The 19,257-nt window shown below is 43.2% G+C and overlaps 1 protein-coding gene across 1 annotated transcript in view; it reads right to left on the minus strand.

The window, feature by feature from the left end:
* oca2 (oculocutaneous albinism II) overlaps positions 1-19,257 on the minus strand; it is a 65,857-nt gene that overhangs the window by 12,017 nt on the left and 34,583 nt on the right. Inside the window, exons 17-22 of the mRNA XM_030727616.1 lie at positions 18,202-18,259; positions 17,929-18,037; positions 9,782-9,909; positions 9,119-9,178; positions 8,264-8,368; positions 579-672 (exon numbers count right to left, since the gene is read on the minus strand). Of these exons, the coding sequence (XP_030583476.1) occupies positions 579-672; positions 8,264-8,368; positions 9,119-9,178; positions 9,782-9,909; positions 17,929-18,037; positions 18,202-18,259 (554 nt within the window). The remainder of the gene's footprint in view (positions 1-578; positions 673-8,263; positions 8,369-9,118; positions 9,179-9,781; positions 9,910-17,928; positions 18,038-18,201; positions 18,260-19,257) is intronic.

A 19,257-nucleotide genomic window follows, 5' to 3' on the forward strand; every position in this document is an offset into this window, starting at 1 on the left:
TTTCCAGTGTTGTCTTGGTAATTTCAGACTTCATGTAAAGCATTACTTTAGCAGTCAGTGTGCGTATCCATCCTGCAGTTCAATACTGCCCACATCTCAAAAGGTGTCAGTGTGAGGATGGAGCTGGGCGGGGGCAACATCACACTGCCAGTCGATAAAGGCCTGTCACAGTGCAGTTGATTAAATTGAAACAGTATGACAGCTCTCCCTCTCCATTTGTGTCCTTCCCACCCAAACAGAGCCTCACTCAGTTGAAGGGCTGGCTGCTGGGGTATAGAACGAGCCTGAATGAGGCAATCTGTGAGAGTCCCGAGGCTGCTTCCACAAAGAGCACAGCCTGACCTCCCCAGGGAGCGACACAGCTGTACAAAGTGTGGTTGTCACCTGGAGCATATGTTGTCTTCTTCTGGCAGCCGCCATCAATAAAGATCCACACCTTTCAAACAGGGATAAACTATAAAGTCCCTGATGTCTTTGAGATAGTCTGGAAGGCTGTTGCTGTTCTGTATTTTGCCCAAAACTGACATATAATGGACTGTTTTATAATACAGTGTATGAGGCCAAGAAGCAGTACTTACCACCCAGACAGGCTCCCATGGCCAATGCAAAGATGAGAGGTTTAACTGGCAGGTTCACATCTGCATCCTGACTCAGGTTGATGAGAACTGGAATCTGTACATACAGAGATAGATTTGAAATTGTGAAAATATACACTGTTTTAAATTTGGTGAAATGTTTATTATTATTTTTAGTATAGTTTGATTTGAGTTGGGGGGGGGGGGGGGGGGGGGTGCTATACATTACCAGTCAAAACCTTGGACACACTCACCCGTTCACAAAAATGGGTGTGTGTGTGTCCAAAGTTTTGACTGGTATTGTACATTAATACACACTGCTCAAAAAATTAAAGGGACACTTTGAAACCACATCAGATCTCAGGGGGATGTCTGTGTTGGATATCTATTTTGATATGGACTGTGCAATGTGTTAGGAATGAAACGGTGCCACATTGTTTGATGGAAATGAAAGTTATCAACATACAGAGGCTGAATTCAAAGACACCCTGAAAATCAAAGTGAAAAAATGATGCAGCGGGCTGGAACATTCAGTCCCTGTACAACCACAGCGAGAGCTTGGTCCGTATTGCCGGCAATAAGTCTGACTCGTTTCCTGTGGGTGTTGGACTTCACCAGGGCTGCCCTTTGTCACCGATGGACAGAATTTCTAGGCGTAGCCAAGTGGTGGAAGGCTTCCGCCTTGGTGGCCTCAGGTGGTGGCCTCCAGCTCGCAGTGGAATGGTTCACAGCCAAGTGTGAAGCGGCTGGCATGAGAATCAGCACTTCTAAGTCTGAGGACCACGGCAAAAGGGTGAGGACCAAGAAAAGGGTAGGGTGCTGAAGTGCAGAAGAAGATGGATGGATGGATGGATGAGATTAGATTAGATTAGATTTATTGTTGTTGCATATGTCACAAGTACAGTGCAATGAAATGCAGATTGCATCTAACCAGAAGTGCTCCAATGGGCTCCACGGTGCCGGACAGTGACCACAGGGCCCACTAGAGGACGTTTCTGATTGTTTGGTCAGAGACATTCACAGCAGTGGCTGCTGGAGGTCATTTTTAGCTCTGCAGTGCTCATCCTGTTCCTTCTTGTACAAAGGAGAAGATCCCGGTCCTGCTGATAGGTTAAGGACCTTCTACGGCCCTGTCCAGCTCTCCTAGAGTAACTGTCTGCCTCCTGGATTCTCCTCCATGCTCTGAGACTGTGCTGGGAGACACAGCAAACCTTCTGGCAATGGCATGTATTGATGTGCCATCCTGGAGGAGTTGGACTACCTGTGCAGCCTCTGTAGGGTCCAGGTATGGCCTCATGCTACCTGTAGTGACACTGACCCTAGCCAAATGCAGAACTAGTGAAAAACAGTCAGAAAAGATGAGGAGGGAAGAATATCTGTGTCCTCCACCTGTAAAATCATTCCTGTTTTGGGGGGTTATCTCGTTGTTGCCCCTCTAGTCTAGTGCACTTGTTACCAAAGCCGCTGAAACTGATTAACAACCCTCTCTGATCTCTGGAGCTTGAAAAAGGCGACTGGACTTCTTTTTGTTTCTTGAAGACGTTTCACCTCTCATCCGAAAGGCTTCTTCAGTTCTCAACCAAATGGTGGAGAGACCCAGGTATTTAAACCCCTGTGGGCATAGTCCCCTGGAGGTGGTTATGACCCTCTATTGATCATGTGCGTGAACACATGTGCCCAGGTGTGAAGGGGGCGTGGGTCATATTTAATCAGTGGTTTCAGTTGAAACCAATTTAGGACTCCGCTCCATTGTTTCCTGTGGCCTATTGAGGTCACTGGAACAAAGGTGTGAATGGGGGTTGAGACGTCTGGGAAGGGAGCTCAGGACAGCACTGTAAGCGGGGGAAAGTTGGTGACGTAATCCACCTCCTCTGTTCAATGATGGTTGTTCACAGTGGACATAGATGGCTTCTTTCACTCCTCTTTCAAACCATCTGTTTTCCCTGTCCAAAATGTGAACATTGGCATCCTCAAAAGAGTGCCCTTTTTCCTTCAGATGCAGATGTACTGCTGAATCTTGTCCTGTCGAGGTGGCTCTTCTATGTTGTGCCATTCGTTTGTGAAGAGGCTGTTTGGTTTCACCAATGTAGAGGTCCGAGCACTCTTCACTGCACTGAACAGCATACACTACATCGCTGATCTTGTGTTTGGCGGGTTTGTCCTTGGGATGAACCAGTTTTTGTCTTAGGGTGTGACTTGGTTTGAAGTATACTGGGGTGTCATGCTTGGAGAAAATTCTTCTGAGTTTCTCTGACAAGCCTGACACATATGGGATGACAATGTTGTTCCTCTTGTCCTTCCTATTCTCTGTAGTTTGTGTTTGGCCTTCATTCCTGTGCATCTTAGCTGATTTGAGGAAGGCCCAGTTGGGGTAACCGCATGTTTTGAGGGCTTTCTTAATATGTGTGTGTTCCTTATGCTTCCCTTCTGCCTTAGAGGGAACACTTTCCGCACGGTGTTGTAGGGTCCTGATCACCCCAAGTTTGTGTTCCAGAGGGTGGTGGGAGTCAAAGAGGAGATACTGGTCTGTGTGTGTGGGCTTCCGGTAAACTTCAATGTTGAGGCTTCCATCTTCCTCGATAAGCACCGCACAGTCCAGGAATGGTACCTTGTTATCTCTGGTGTCCTCCCTGGTAAAACGTATGTATTTATCCACTGAGTTAATGTGACGAGTGAAGGCTTCTACTTCTTGGGTTTTGATTTTGACCCAGGTGTCATCTACATATCTGTACCAGTGGCTAGGTGCCATCCCTTTGAAAGAACCAAGAGCTTTACTTTCCACTTCCTCCATGTAAAGGTTGGCTACAATGGGAGACACTGGGGAGCCCATGGCACATCCATGCTTCTGTCTGTAGAATCCATCATTGTATTTAAAATATGTTGTGGTAAGGCAGAGATCTAAAAGTGCACAAATCTGATCTGGGGTGAAGCGGGTTCTGTTCAGTAAGGAATCGTCTTCCTGTAGTCGTCTTCTGACGGTCTCCACTGCCTCAGTTGTGGGTATGCAAGTGAAAAGTGAAACCACATCAAAGGACACCATGGTTTCATCTGGATCCAGTACAAGATTCTGGACCTTGTTAGTAAAATCTGTAGAGTTTTCAATGTGGTGGGGTGTGATGCCAACAAGCGGTGATAAGATGGTGGCGAGGTGTTTGGAAATGTTGTAGGTGACCGAGTTTATACTGCTGATAATGGGTCGAAGTGGGACTCCTTCTTTGTGGATCTTTGGGAGTCCATAAATGCATGGAGTGGCTTCTCCAGGGTACAGGCGGTAGTAAGTGGGGCGGTCAATGGCTTTTTCCTTTTCAAGTTGTTGCAGGCAGCAAACAACTTTTTTCTTGTAGTTGCTTGTGGGATCACGTCTCAAGACCTCATAAGTATTGTTGTCACTGAGGAGTGTAGTAATTTTGTTGTGGTAATCCGATGAATTCAGCACAACCGTGCACCTCCCCTTGTCGGCTGGCAGTATGGTGATGTTTTGATCCTTGCTTAGGGCTGTGATGGCCTTCTTCTCCTGAATGGTGAGGTTGGATGGAGGAAGTCTTGCACTGGAGAGAGTGGCTGAAACTTTCATCCTGATCTGTTCTGCTTCAGGATGAGAAAGTTTGTTATTTCTTATAGCGGTTTCTGTTGCTGTGATGAGGTCTACTATAGGAAGCTGTTGTGGGGCTATGGCAAAGTTGAGTCCTTTGGCTAGCACATTTTCATCTGGTTTGGTGAGGATCCTGTCTGATAGGTTCTTCACCCACTTTCCTTGGTTTCCATTGCTTATCGTGTCGTCCTGTTTGTTAACAGATGAATGGTATGCCTTGGTTTGCAGAGTTTGAAATTTACGTAGTTGTCTTTCCTTGCCTTTGATGTGTTGTGCGAGCTGGGCTTTGTCCACAAATGTAAAAACTTCTTCTGCGATGGTGTGAGGTAAGAGTGATGAGAGTTTCTGCTGAGTCTGGTGGATTTTGTTCTGGAGTGCATCTATGGTGAAATGGACCTGTCTTATCCTTTCACTCAAAAGGTGGTTCTGTGCTCTCCATAGAATTTGGTCAGCTCTATGTCCTTTTACTGTGGACCCAAGGTGCAAACTCTTGGGAACCAGTCTGGACTGTCTGCATCTCAAGTTGAAACGAAGGTGGTTCCTGTAGTCCGCTAGCTTTCTTGAGTCCCTTTCATACTCCCGCACCAATTGAAGGGTGTTCCTCCCAAAGTGCAAGGCAATATGTCTGTGTAGATTCTCAGTCATCCAGGTCATGGTAGTCTCTGGAGCTTGAAAAAGGCGACTGGACTTCTTTTTGTTTCTTGAAGACGTTTCACCTCTCATCCGAAAGGCTTCTTCAGTTCTCAACCATTTGGTTACACAGACAACCCTACACAGACAACCCTCTCTGATACTTACTGACCACATCACTATCCCAGAGATTTAACTGACTTGATGCTAAACTCTGATTAAAAAGTGTTCCTTTCATTTGTTTGAGCAGTATATATGCAGGGGCTCCATAATGAACACAACCACACTGTTTCCCACTATAATAACAGAACAGCATGGATCTAATCACATCCTGACTATTTTCTTTTCTGAACATTGTTGAATTATTTTCTCGGGATATCGGAATTCTTTCTAATAACCAGCAGAGGCAACTCCTCTGGTTAAAAAAATAAATATTTTTATGGAAGCATATGAGAAAACAAACCCATTTCTGTCTTGAATTAGGACCTCAGGAAACATATTCCTGATAGGTTTATGGTCTTAATCGATAGCTACAGTATGATGTTCATTTTTTAATTACGGTTCACTTATATCAACCCAAATGTCTTCTCCTTGTTAGGAAAGTAAACCCTAAATAAGTATTTCCTGGAATGGATATAATAGTAAAAGAAAACAGCATTTGAAATGATTATGACCAAACAGCTGGATATTGAGGTGTACACTGGTTTGACCTTTGTCTCCAGTCTTTTAGCTATCCTAAGCTTATCACTGCTGGCTCAATATTTATTTTTATGTACAGACATAAGAGTATCAATAGTCTCATGTAACTGGCACAGAAAACAAATAAGTATAAATGTAGAACTGCTGCTTTGAAAATGATTCTAAATTGATTCATTCATACATAAATTTCCTAAACACAATCACTGTGGTCTGAAAATGGAAAACAAATCTGCTCTCAGCTTCAGTCTGTTGTGGAAATCAGTACATGCTTTCTTCTTATCAGCAGTGAACTGAATTGAAAAGTGACGCACTTTGAAGTGCTCTTCTTTTCAGGTAGAGCAATTCTTGCATGGGCCTGAAAATAGGGAAAAACTATCAGAGAAAAGGACATTTTCAAAAACCCCATGGACACACTGACGAGTCAAATGTGATGGTTTAATTCTCCGAGGCAGCATCTCATTCTGTCAGTGGGATAACATCTTTCTCTTTTCTCAGTGTCATTTTAATTGAGCACAGAGGCACTCCTCTGAAACACTGATCTCTGCTGAATCTATTAATTTTGGGGAAAACAGACAGCTGAAAACAGAAGTGGTGAGGCAGTAGCTGGCCAGACAGTTTTAACGGAAATAACTGAGATATATCTGCATCTGCATAATCTGATGAAAGCACGTCTACTTTGTACAGAAAGACACAATTTTGTAGACAATACAGTTTTCAGTCACATCCTAACTTTATTTTTATGTTCTGCTCTCATCATTCACTTTGTGAGTTTGTTTTTCTCCTGCATCAGACTAAATAACACATAACAGCTTCAAAAAATAGTCAAAGTTTAAAACTGTATTCAATACCTTACTAATAATTACTGACCTTAACTCTGTTTTAAAAATCAACATTTTAACCTTTAAATTGCTTTAAAAAGCACAGAGAAGGCACTCACATGATAGGAAAAATGTATTTTACCTATTATCATCATAGGAGGTCACTGAGGTCTGGACCTCAATCTTTTTTTTCTCCAAAAGAAAAGAATTGGCACAAATCAACACTCTAGATGGCTTTTACTTTGTAGAATTCCCCTAGAGTCTTTTCAAAGTTATGGCCCACCCTACAGTGCCTCTGATTGGGTTGTGTTTAGGGGGTTAGGTTGACTCATGAGGAACTGCAATTGGTTGGTTCAGGAGTCAGAGGTACAGTAAGGCCAGAGTCAACTTTTTCCCTCGTGCCATTTTACTCTTAAGTAAAACAATAATTCTGTATTTTGTGATTTTGTTTTATGCACACAGCAGTCATCTTCCATATTTCTACATTCGCAGTTGCTGGGATTTGATTGTATTGCTGTTATGGTTCGTTATGGGTTTTTTTTGTTATATTTCTGGTTGGGTTTAGTAGTTTTTCATATAGTTTAGCTTCTGTGTTTGTTGCAGTTTTGTATTCTGTTTTTGGTCTCAGTTACTTGTATTTTGTTCTGTTTCCCTTTGTTCTGGTCTTCCCCGTGTTTGTGTTCCTGTGTCTGTTTTGTGCTCATGTCTTGACCCTTTTCTGTGTTTAGTTTCCCTTCCCAACCTAAACACCACACACACATTGTTTCCTTGTGTGTATGTGGTGTTTAAGCTTCCATTCCCTTAGCTTCAGAGTTTAGTTTTCCCTGTGTCTTTCTTTAGTGTCCCTCCCTTGTAGTGTGGATTCTCTTGTGTCTGTTTTTCTCAGTGTGTGTGTGATTCCTTTTGTGGTGCCCTTCGTGGGTCTAACGCCACTGGTGTCTGAAGGGGTCCATCATCACCTTCTTCGTTCACCTCCACCGCAGATGGCTCCCCGAGTGTCTTCGTCGCCGCAGCTGGTCCCGCGGCCGGCCTCCTGCGTGTGTTTGTCACTGCCTCTGGCATCGTGGACGGCCCCCAGAACTGCTTAGCTTTGGCTGTGGATTTCCTGGCAGACCCCCTGAACTATTCTGGCCTCCTGTGCTGCCTATTCCCTGCAGCTGGCACTGCGTCCGGCCTCCTGAACTGTTTGGCCTCTGTTTTGCTCCATTCCAGCACCCAGTTTCGAACTGTTTTTCCAGCTTTGTGCTGCTGCTTTTTGTTCTGTTCCCTTCGGCTGGGCGACCCCTGGACTACTTTTTTTTTTGGACTCTCTCACTTTTTTGTCCGCGTTTGTATCTTGTTTGGTCACTTCCTGTTTTATTTTGACAGTCTCGTGTTCCCTGTGCTTTGTGTTCGGTTTTGCTTCCTTTGTTATTAGTTTCATTTGGTTTTTGTGCCTCCACCTCATGCTGTGTTTTCCCATCTAGTGCTTTAGTCTTGTTTCCAAGGTTCAGTTTAATAGACTCACGTCCTACCTTGGTTTTGGGTTTTGTTTTGTACTACATAAGAGCCTCCAGGAATAAAGTGGTTTCAGTTAAGCTCCAGTTCCACGCGTCCTGTATTTGGGTCCAACCCTGCTTGCCACACAGCCATACATGACAACTGCAACTGTAGGACCTGGTCTCTTCAGAAGTGGAGCTGCTGATTGGAGCACAGGTGCTACACCTTAAACACTAAGAGAAAAATAACTGGATCTCTAATTTCTAAACCCTGATTACATCTCTGCATTATGTATTCATATTGCACTTGTATTACAATGTGTTGTAGTATCTCAGCTGTTCCTGGGATTTCATTTAATTGTTGCAGCTCTCTCTTCCATGTCACAGAATCTGCATGTGACTTGCTTGTACAAGAGTGAGCCTGTGCTTGTGAGGTATACTGCAGCATGAAATCAGGCTGACACCTCTTACCATCGTGGCAGTGAAGGGAATGTTGTCAATGAGAGAAGAAGCCAAAGCCGAGACCCACATCACCAAGATAATGGCTATAGCCAAGCGCTGGTCTTCTGGCACCGCCTGAGGGGGGAGATAATCAGAATGACAGATAACTGCTACTTTTATTGCCGCTCACACGCACACACCCTCCCTCTTCTGTCACTGATTTTAATCAAACACAACAATTATGTTCAGTCTCTGACACCAAACCTCTCCTCGGGGAGCGACAGCTGAGAGGATGAAGCTGTTTGAATGTGTGACACAACCATAGGTGGTGGCTTTGAGTGTTATCTCAAGAGCTCTGCTGTACACACACACCGAGGCCGGTCCCCTACATGTGGTGTCATTTGAACCCTCTTCATGGCCACAGTAAAGAAAACAGAGTCTCCTCCTTTCATTCATACTGCCCTGCAGCCCTATGAAGAGAGAAAAGCCATGCAGCTCTCACAGCGTGTTGTCCATCGTTCAGGGACTCTGAGTGGGTCACAGACCATGAATAGCACACTACCTGTCATGTGTGATTATTGGGCTTATAGAGGCGCACAGTCTAAACACAAGCTGACGTACCTATTACTGGTGCAATTCTCTAAGAGACACCTCGCTTGCATGATGCACAGAGGCAAGAATACGGGCGAAAATTACTTTAGAACCCTTCAGCCGCCGGCAGGAATCAGATGCAAAGAAAATAATTGAATTCAGAGCCGTGCAGAACAAAAGGATCGATATGCATGAAATGCAATATCGCATCACCTGTGCCCAATTATCAATGATGCCAGTGGCATGGAGACCTGAGAGATGACTGTAAAGGTTCACATTTAAAGGGAAACTTACTTTTATAAGCAGTGCTGTCTGTTCTCCAATATAGTCAATAAGTTGCAGCTGGGCTAAGGCCTGAAAAAAGAAGAAAAAAAGATTAATATGAAAAAAGACATTAGGAGAGAATTACTTAAAGGTGAGACTAAACCAAGAGAAGAAAAGCAATTTGATTTCTATTTAGTAGCTATTAAATAGATAGAGACAAATATATCCGTGTTATCATTCCTGATATTGAATAGTATTCATATGCTGGTGAGTACTTCTTCACTGCCTCGATACTGTGTTGTAGTTTTGCCCACAAAGACTCACAGGACAGAAACAACAAAGCCCTCGCTGTGCTGACAGTACACTTCTCTTTTCATCCTTTCATTGAGGCTCATGGGTGAAAATACAGATAATTACTTTGCACATTGTGAGCTGACTGCCAGCTGTACTGTCAATTGAATCTATGCACTGGTTCTGTTTTTCTTTAGTCTTGTGAAGATGGTTGTCAGAGCAGAGCCAAGCCAAACCTACATTTATCTTAGATCTGGATGCTTCAAGTGGCTCTAATTAAAAGTTGTTGTTTGGCATCAGTTTTTAGTTTTCACTGTTCGGTTTGTAGTCCAAAATCCCTTGGGAAAAAATAGAAATGAGCTTTCTGTTAGATGCCAGAAACACGGCCTGTATGTTAAATACCTCCATCAAAACGAAGAGACCGGCAAAAAACAGCAGCGTGGCCCACTCCACTCTGTGCAAGATGATCTCGAAATCCTGAATGTCAGCCAGAACCAAAAGCCAGAGCGCACCCAAGATAGCGATCCAACCTGAGAGAGAACAAGAAAAATCATCTGACATCTCCCTTTAGAGCAAGAAAACATGTTCATAGACATAAAAACTCTGAGCTTCAAGTCACAGATTTTCACAAATTTATATCAGAAGACTGCTCAAAAATGTTTATTAAAGGTTAAACACTGAGTCTTTACATACAGGTTATTAGTCATCCAAAAACATCTGAAACAAATGTTTTTGTAAAGAAAACTGGCCTGTGAGTTTTTCACAGGACTGCATACAGTCTACGGAAACCTCAGTAGCTTCTAGAACCTCCTTTAGCAGCAATAACTTTAAGTGAATATTTTCTGTGTGACTTTATCAGTCTCTCACATGGTTATGGAGGAATTTTTGGCCCACTCCTCTTTTACAGTGTTGCTTCAGTTTATTGAGGTTTGCAGCATACATTCATGCACAGCTCTCTGAAGGTCCCACCACAGCATTCAGTCGGGTTGACTTTTACTGGGCCGTTGCAGCACCTTCATTCTTTTCTTTTCCAGTCATTATGTTGTAAATTTGCTGCTGTGCTTGAGATCATTATTCTGCTGTAGGATCCAATTTTGGCCAAGCTATTGCACAGCAGACTCATTGACTCCAAGGTAACTCCAAACTGCCTGTGGCTACAAAACAAGCACAGATCCTCAGCCTTCCACCACCGTGCTGACAGCTGGTCTGAGGTGTTTGTGCTGATATGCTGAGTTTGGTTTCCTCCAAATGTGCTGCGGTGCATTATGGACAAACATCTCCACTTTGGTCTTGTTTGTTCCAGAAGTCTTGTGGTTTGATTAGATGCAGCTGTGCTGCCATGTTTGTTTGTTTGTTTTTTATAAAGCCTGTCCAGCAGCTTTTGCAATCAGAATTATGATCTGAATGCACTGTTGTGCCAAACACAGTTGTTTTTCCAAGATGAGCTCTATAAATTCTCCATAGGCTCCTCTTGTTAGTGTTATTCTTTTATTTTACTTATTTATTCATTTGTGTTATTGTTCACAAAAGTGTATATGTATTATGGCAATGGCAGAGCTGACAGGCAGGACAAAAAGCAAGAAAGAAAAAAGAAAAGGGGAGAAAAAAGATATGAATAAGAGGAAAAAGTACAAGTAGTAAAATGCCCCCCCAGAATCCAGAGGCAGAGACCCGGACCGTCCACCTCTAAGGCCACACATTCTGCTGGCAATCGCATGCCCAGCCCAGTAGAAGGAAGAGGGAGGCCCCACAGCCAAAGAGCAAGAACTCAGAGAACCAGGCACCCCCACCCCCCCACACACTCCAAGAACCACTCGCCACCCAGGAGAAGCTCTCCCACGCCAAAGAGGTCCATACCGCCCCAAACCACAACCCCCAAGGGAGCAGGCAGTAGTGACTAGTGGGGAGAAGTAGGGAGGGCCAACCCTTCACACCTTCCTCAATCCTGTCCCACATGGGCCAAAGGCACAACAAGCCCCATTCCCAGGCATACTGTTCAGAGATAAGGATAAAGGCACAAAGATGCACACTCATCCACATCAGCCCATCCTCTGAAGCAGGGGGCTTCAGAGGATGGGCTGGCTGCATCCGTCCCCAGGATGCAGCCAGCCCATCCCAGTTTTCAGCACATGCCCTCAGTATGAACTAACAAAGAGATCATAGAAATGAAGTGGTACCTGCTGAAAACAATGGCTAAAGCATTTGGTCCGTGTGTGTGGGTTTGATGAAGTGTTCATTATCACAGACATTTCATCACATTCCAGTGTGGAGGACGGGAGTTGGCACCAGCCCGCTGATATTTACAATCAGTGTTTCTGAATGAGGGAAGAGAGTGCATCCACTTGGAGAAAATTTGATTAAACAGGTGAGTACCAGTAATTGCCTTGGCCGAGGCCTTTGGGGAAATAATTTCACAACTGAAGGGAATTAGTGAAAAAGGCAGTGCAATGGAAGACAGAAAACAGAGCGCAACAGAGGGAAGATTACATTCAGAAAGTCTGATGAGAAGACCGAAAAACAAACCTAACATAATATTGCACCGTAACAGCATGTTTACATGTTAAGAACCTGCTGAACTGGTGTTTTTAGCAGCCATTTTAGATCTCCAAAATGACTTTACTCCAAAGGCAATAATAAAGAGCAAAAATTCTGTGATGAAAATCATAATAAAGTTAAAAATAGAAAGTGATTGTCAACAGCTGGGCAATGGGAAATGAGGTGGAGAGAGAAACATAAAGAGCAACATTATCCTCTTCACATTTTGTTCAGACTGCACCCGGCTTGCTTGTATAAACTTTACACTGCCTGATTAGCTTGTTTCTTTCACACAGCTCTAACGAGAACTTTTAATTCAAACTTAGGTGCAGAGACAGGATCACCAAAGCCCATTAAGCAAATAGCTCCAAACAGGATAAACACAACAGATCAACAATGAGGAAAAGGCACATCGGGCACTTTGGGAGATACTGATTCAACAAAGATGAGGGGGGGGGGGGGGCAGAGGAGAGAAGAGCAGGAAATTTTCCTTTTTTTATTATAGTGTCTTTACCTTACAATATAAAGCACCTTTAGGTGACTGTTTGTTGTGATTTGGAGCTATTAAAACTGAACTGAAAATGAACACAGGAAGGAAGGACAAACAGCCTCCTGAGGATTTAACCTTCAAAATAAAATAAGAAGTAAACTGAAAGGGGCACCCAAGAATGAACTCTCAGACAAAAACAGTGATAAAGAAAGAAGGAACACAAAATCAAAGGGACAAAACTGAGGACTTTATAATAGAGAAACCAAACATCACAAAGTAAAAAAGATATTTTAGTAAAAATTAGCCAGAAAGGCAGAGAAACGAGCCCTGTGAGTGAGTGACTGCTGTCTTGAGTTGAGGGATTTTTTTCAAGTTGGTCCGAGATGTTTTATGATATTGAAAGATGATACGACCATCAGCCAGAGCTATGCTAGTCTGTAAAGTCACATCCACATGAATGCCAGAACCCACAGTCTCCCATCAGAACACCGGAGATAATCAGTGCTCATCACTTGGTGTTTTAGTGTGACAGCTCATCGGTGTAGTTGCTGTTTGCACGTCCAGCATTCACACAGAAACCTTAAGAATCCTTATTTGTCTTACACTGGATTGTGGTGCAGTTTATCCTGTGTCATTAACTGTGTCATTCTGGGAAATAGTGGGGGAATAATTCAATAACTGAAGAATAAGAAATAGATCAAACACTGCAAAGTACTATGAAAATTTCAAGCAACATAAAAATTTTAAGATATGATTTCATCTCTGCACTAATTTACCTGAAGCTGCTTCCTGTATGGGAGTAAGCAGCAGACAGGCCTAAAGGGCTCTCCAGTCAAGGAGAGCTTTAAGTCAGAGCAGCTGATAGACTGTCAAACATCAGACAGCAGCATCTGAGATGAAGAATATGCTGTAAAAATCTCTCATCGTTGTCTTTAAGGTACACAGACCAAAGTAAATGATCACAAGGCTAAAGCCAAATGATAAAGAGATCTGTGCTCATGCTTCAGGCTTATTTTTCAATCCAATGATTGAAAGCAAATCTTGGAATTTAACCAACATAAACATTTTCAAAAAATGAAAAATAATAATTCTGATTAAAAAAAAAAGAAATCACATATGGACCTTATTACTGACTTCACTGGTGCACTCTCCTGATTTTGGCCCAGGGATCATCCTTACCACAGATGTAACCCACAACACCACAGGCACATTAGAGGGATCAAACGAGCAGGCAATAATCAGACTGAAATTAAATCTTAGCATGTAAAGTTAATGAAGTTTTAATGAGGCTCAATTTTTAAAAGCCATGTAAATGAAAAGCCTGGGACTGCCGCAGAAGATGAATCTGACTCTCACCTGTGTGCATTAATGAGAGCTGTGTTTGGACCTGCTCCTGTCCCTCCGTGGGGACAGAACATGCAGCTGTGGGGTCATTCCCATTTAACAAATGTCACAGCAAGGCAACCTGAGCAGCACCTGTAATTAACCAAGCATGTTTGGTGGCTGAGCGGCCTCAGCAGCGAGACGGGGGGGTGACAGAGAGCGTATGATGACAGCCATCTTCATTTAGGGATAGTGTTAGCATTAATAAGATCATTAAGATTATTTGCTCAGTGCACATTTGAGACATCACAGTCAGAAGTGTCACGCAGAAACAACCACCTCACCTGAACCACTGTGTTTAAGAGACATGGCAGCATTTCATGAAAAACACTGAAGGTGTTTTTGCATCAGATGATTGGCAACATCCATGAGATTCACGCCTGCACGCAGAGTCAACCTTACAGCATAATTTGACATAGGCACAAAAAAGAAATCAGTTTCTTTGCGTTCATGGACACACACTGTCACATTTTTTTCAGTTTTAATTCAGATTAATTTACATAACACCGACAGCAATGCCCTCTCTCGGTGCTTTATATTGCAAGGTAAAGGAAGTGGGACAAGAAGAGACCTCCAACAGAACCAGGACCGGGGAGGTGCAGCTGTCTGCCACGACCAGTTGGCGGATTTGGGGAAAGAGAAGAGAGAAAAAGAGCAGAGAGATGAAGACAAAACTCAAGACAGCAGTTAATGACATACAGCAGCAGCACATAAGAACACGGGGAGTAAAAAGATGTGAGTGGAGATGAAATGCCCAGTGCATCATGGGAAGCCCTCCAGCAGCCTGAGCCTATAGCAGCATAAATAAGGGATGTTTCCACAGGAGAGGGGCCTGAAAGCTGAAGGCTCTGCCTCCCACTCTACTCTTGGAAACTCTGTGAACCAAAAGTAAGCCTGCAGTCTGACAGAAGTGCTCTGTTAGGATAATATGGTACAATGAGGCCTTAAAGATATGACAGGCCCTGATTATTCAGGACTTTGTAAGTGAGGAGAAGAAAGTTTGATTCTGGATCTAACAGGAAGTCAATATGGGAGAAATATGCTCTCTCTTTTCAGGACGTGTTAAAACAGCCTGATAATGATGAATTACCTGGAATAAATACATGAGGTAGTTTATCAGCATCACTCTGAGACAGGGTGTCTCTGATTTCAACAATATTGCACAGTTTGAAATGTATTTTTGAGGAAGCATATTTCATGTCTGCAGCTCTTCCAAGTGGCGGTAAGGGTGTGAAATTTGTGTCCAGGAACAGGAATCAGTAGATTAGAGGAGACCATTTCCCAAACTGCAATAAGATTGTGTTGAACTTGATAACCTGGTGGTGATAATCTCATCTTAACGCTGCATGCTGCAGCAGTTCAGATACTGAGGAACAATTTAGATTTGCCACAAATATCAAAGTTGTGATTTTTTGCAAATAAATTAAAAATGACTTCCTGTGATGTTTTCTTCCCATTTTCTTCTGTGTTCCCCTCCATCTGTCTTCATGTTTAGTGTTAGAGTTCTTTGTCTTTTGCTTTCTTTCTGTTTTACTCTGCAGACGTGTTTCGCGTGTGTCTTGCTGGGACCTTACTTCCTGCCTTTGTTCCTTCCCCTCCTTTGTATAATCAATGACCTGATCGCATTCATTTTACCTGTGTGTGTGTGTGTGTGTGTGTGTGTGTGTGTGTGTGTGTGTGTGTGTGTGTGTGTGTGTGTGTGTGTGTGTGTGTAGATTAGAACTCAACCAACAGCCAGTTTTAAGACTGATACTGAGATTTGGTGATTTAAAAATCTGATGTTTTTTCTCAGGCAGCACTGCAGTAAAAAAAAGGCCCGATTCTGTCCTGGAAATCAGTGCGTGGGCTCAGGAGCACTTCCAGAAATCACTGTCTGTGAACATGATCCAGAAACACCTTCTCTGAGCCAAAGCTCATTAAAAATGGACTGAGACAAAGTGGAAACGGAAGTCAGACGAATCCAAATGTGAAATTCTTTTTGGGAAACACAGATGGCGTGTCCTCCGGACTAAAGAGCAGAGGGACCATCTGACTTGTTATCAGCTCAGTTCAGAGCCTGCATCTCTGATGGGGTATGGGGGTGCATCAGTGGAACTGGCAGCTGGTACATCTGGAAAGGCTCCATCAGTGCTGAAAGGTCTTCTTCAGTGAAGGCCTTCGTATTTCAGCAGGACGATGCTAGACAACAGAATGGGACAACATTCCTCTCCCAAAGTCCAGCAGCTGCCCTCCTCAGTATCCAGATGTTTCTGGACTGTTGTTAAAGCAGACGGGATGCTGCACAGCGGGAAGCACGGCCCTGTAACAGCTTTTAGAGACGCGTTGCTGCCATCACATTCACAATGAGCTCAGATTCTCATTAAAATGTTCTCACTTTAAACATTTGGCATTTTCTGTGTTCGATCGTGAATAAAATCTGGGTTTATGAGATTTACAAATCATTGCATTCTGTTTTTATTTGAAGTTTACACAGAGACCCGACCTTTTTGGAACTGGGTTTGTAATCCTGTCTTCTCCTTTTCTTCTTGTCGGACGGTCCGTTTCCCTCCCGTGCGTTTCCTGTGCTCATTTCCCAGTTTGTGTTTTTAACCTTTTGCAGCTGTTTTCTTGGGCTCTGGTTCATCATTTTGTTTTAGCCTGAAACTGGGCTAATTATTGTTTGACCGTGATCCAAGCATATAATGGGCACGTCAGTTAGTCAAACACAAAGACCGATTATCAGCTTTGAATGAGCTGGTCTGTTTAGAAGCTTTGGAAAAGTGAAAAATCCAACAGGGCAATGAGATGTTCTCCTGTGGCCGTGATTACACAACTGAGATCATTTTAAAAATGCAGAGAATACAAAGGGATCGAGAAAGCCCTAAAAGAAGAGGGGATTTGATTTTCTGCAGCATGCATGAGCATGCGGATCCACTGAGACCCCGGGTTATCCGGCACTGCTCAGGAGGCACGGTGGGAGCTGCAGAGACAGATTTCCACTTGAATGAGGGAGAGAGCACTTCGGCAAGCTGTAGGGGAGGCGGTGTGAGAGCAGGGATGAAAGGCCAAGCCAGAGGGGCTTGCTGGGCAAACAGGATCTACTGGGTGGACTGTGACTGCACCAGTATGAATCTCAGATTTGAAGAAAAAAAACCTCTAAAGTCTTAAACTAATCATGTGAATAGAATAGTAAAATAGTAATTAATAGTGCAATCCGTGCACCATTACTATTACTGTCACACACACTCCAAAGGATGTACAGGTAATTAGGGGGTCAGTATATCACCCCAGACTGTCAGGAGCCAGGACTCAAACCGCTGACCTTTGGATTAACAGATAACCTGCTCTCTTGCTCTCCCCTGAGGCTCATTAGCCACTGACTCATTAGCCCTCTGAAACAGTGGGCTCTCTCCCAGGAAAGGGAGAGGGCCCCCAGCAAGCTCCTCCTGTGTGGGTCTGTGTTTTATTGTGTTGGATTTAAAGGCAACTTACTCAGAATCAGAGAGAGTCAGAGACACTATACTGCCAAAAGTATTCGCTCGTCTGCCTTCACACACATATGAACTTGAGTGACATCCTATTCTTAATCCACAGGGTTTAATATAATGTTGGCCCACCCTTTGCCCAAAACGTAACACAACAGCAACACTTTGGAAATGGGAATGCAAACATTTTTAATTTTTGGTAAAATAAAAGGCTGATCAGGCGTGGGTACACAGGTCTGAATGGAGCATGTTTCTAAATGATGGTTTACAAAATGTAATGGAAGAAATGCATTTTCTGTAAAATTGAACATGGGAATTTGAACAAAATATCAAAATTTAGATCTACATCTAACATACTGAGTAATTCCACTGAATAAAATTTCCAGAGTTAAATTTTGCACTGCCTATTTTTGCACAAAATTTTGGTCCAGTATTTTAAGAGCCTTTTGCAGCTTTCCTGAAATTTTGTTCTTCAATCTGGGCTCAAAAGCACATGGATGGATTGAACATGGTGGGTTTAATTGCAGCTCTGTAGCCGTGTAATTTGTTGGTTTCATTCGCTAGTCAGCCCATTATTTACGCTCTTTTAAATTGCAAGGATACAGGAAGCTGTATCATAATTACATGACAGTGAGGCCAGCAGCAACAGTGCAATAATGAGAGCGTGCCGGGCTTACCGAGATCGAGATGAATTCTGGGAACGAAGGAGTTGAGAAAGAACATGAAGATCACAACGCCAAGGACGGACACGCACTTCACCAGCAGGACCTTGTCAGTTATTCTGTGCTGTGGGGGAGGAAAATGTTTTGGTTTTTATTGTGAAAGGTGGGAAAGGTGATTTTATCACATGAATGACAGGATTTGTCTTAAGTGAACGTTCAAAGACTAGACTTACTTCATTACTGAGATTACATCAGTCACAGTGACCGAGGTGAGGAATCAAAGCCTACCTTCTTCTGCAGTTCTTGGATGTTTTGCTCCCAGTTCTTATCCTCCTGAGAAATTTGTCTGTCATAAACAGCAACATTGAAATCTCGCATTAACTGAATGCACTGGGAATTAATAAACAGAAAGAAAATGGAAAAATATCATCTCGTAGAAACATGGTGCCTCTTTATAACCACATACTGAGTGCTGTGCGGTGTTAAGGATCTATTTCTGCATATCCTGCTCTTCAAAATTTGTATTTATGGGTTTGCTGTAATTGCTATGACGGTCCGGAAAGCAGGCACAGAAAAATAGGAACAGGGAAAAAACAAACTATTTCTGGACTTCAGATGAAACTGAACATGTCATGCTCAGTGCCATGCTGTGTTTTAAATAATTAGAGGGGACCTATCATGCTCTGCTCCTGCTCCATATTTCTAATGTTGGACTGTTGGTCCAATGCTTCGCGTGATTTTCTTCTGATATCCGCTCTCACTGAGATCGTGCTGATCCTGGAGTAGAAACAAACAGTCTGAAGCTGAGTGCTCAGAGAAGCCTGAGGTCTGACGGGGATAACATGCATGCACTGACCTCAGGGAGAGTACTTCTACTTTACGTCTAATTTCAGAAGTAAAAAAACAAACACCTCGGTGCAGTCACAGTGTGACTGTTGCTTGTGGTTCTTGTATCTGACAGCAGCCAGCTAAACACACAGCTGTACTACTGACTGTTTTTGACAAACCGGTATGACCCCATGACCCCACATTTTAAAAGTAGAACCGTGTTTCTAGCCTTTTGTGAGAAATTTCCTCTTTCCTGCCTACCATAGTGACCCCTTGTGGTGAAAGGATGTCTTGTTCGTCCGTTTTCTTCGCAGTCTCAGTGTGTACACTGGCCAGTCGGTGGTGTGTGTCATCATCCCAGGTTTTTTGTTTAGTATTTACTGAGTTTGATTTTTGTGGTATTCGTTTGTGTGTTCTGTGTTTTTCTGTGCTGCCTGTGTGTTAGCGGTTCCCCCGTCTGTTATTATATTAGTGTTAGTCTTCATGTCTTGGTCATTTGCCTTGATAGTTGGTTTT

The sequence above is a fragment of the Archocentrus centrarchus genome, chromosome 4 (assembly GCF_007364275.1).
Source record: "Archocentrus centrarchus isolate MPI-CPG fArcCen1 chromosome 4, fArcCen1, whole genome shotgun sequence".
Classification (NCBI taxonomy): domain Eukaryota; kingdom Metazoa; phylum Chordata; class Actinopteri; order Cichliformes; family Cichlidae; genus Archocentrus; species Archocentrus centrarchus.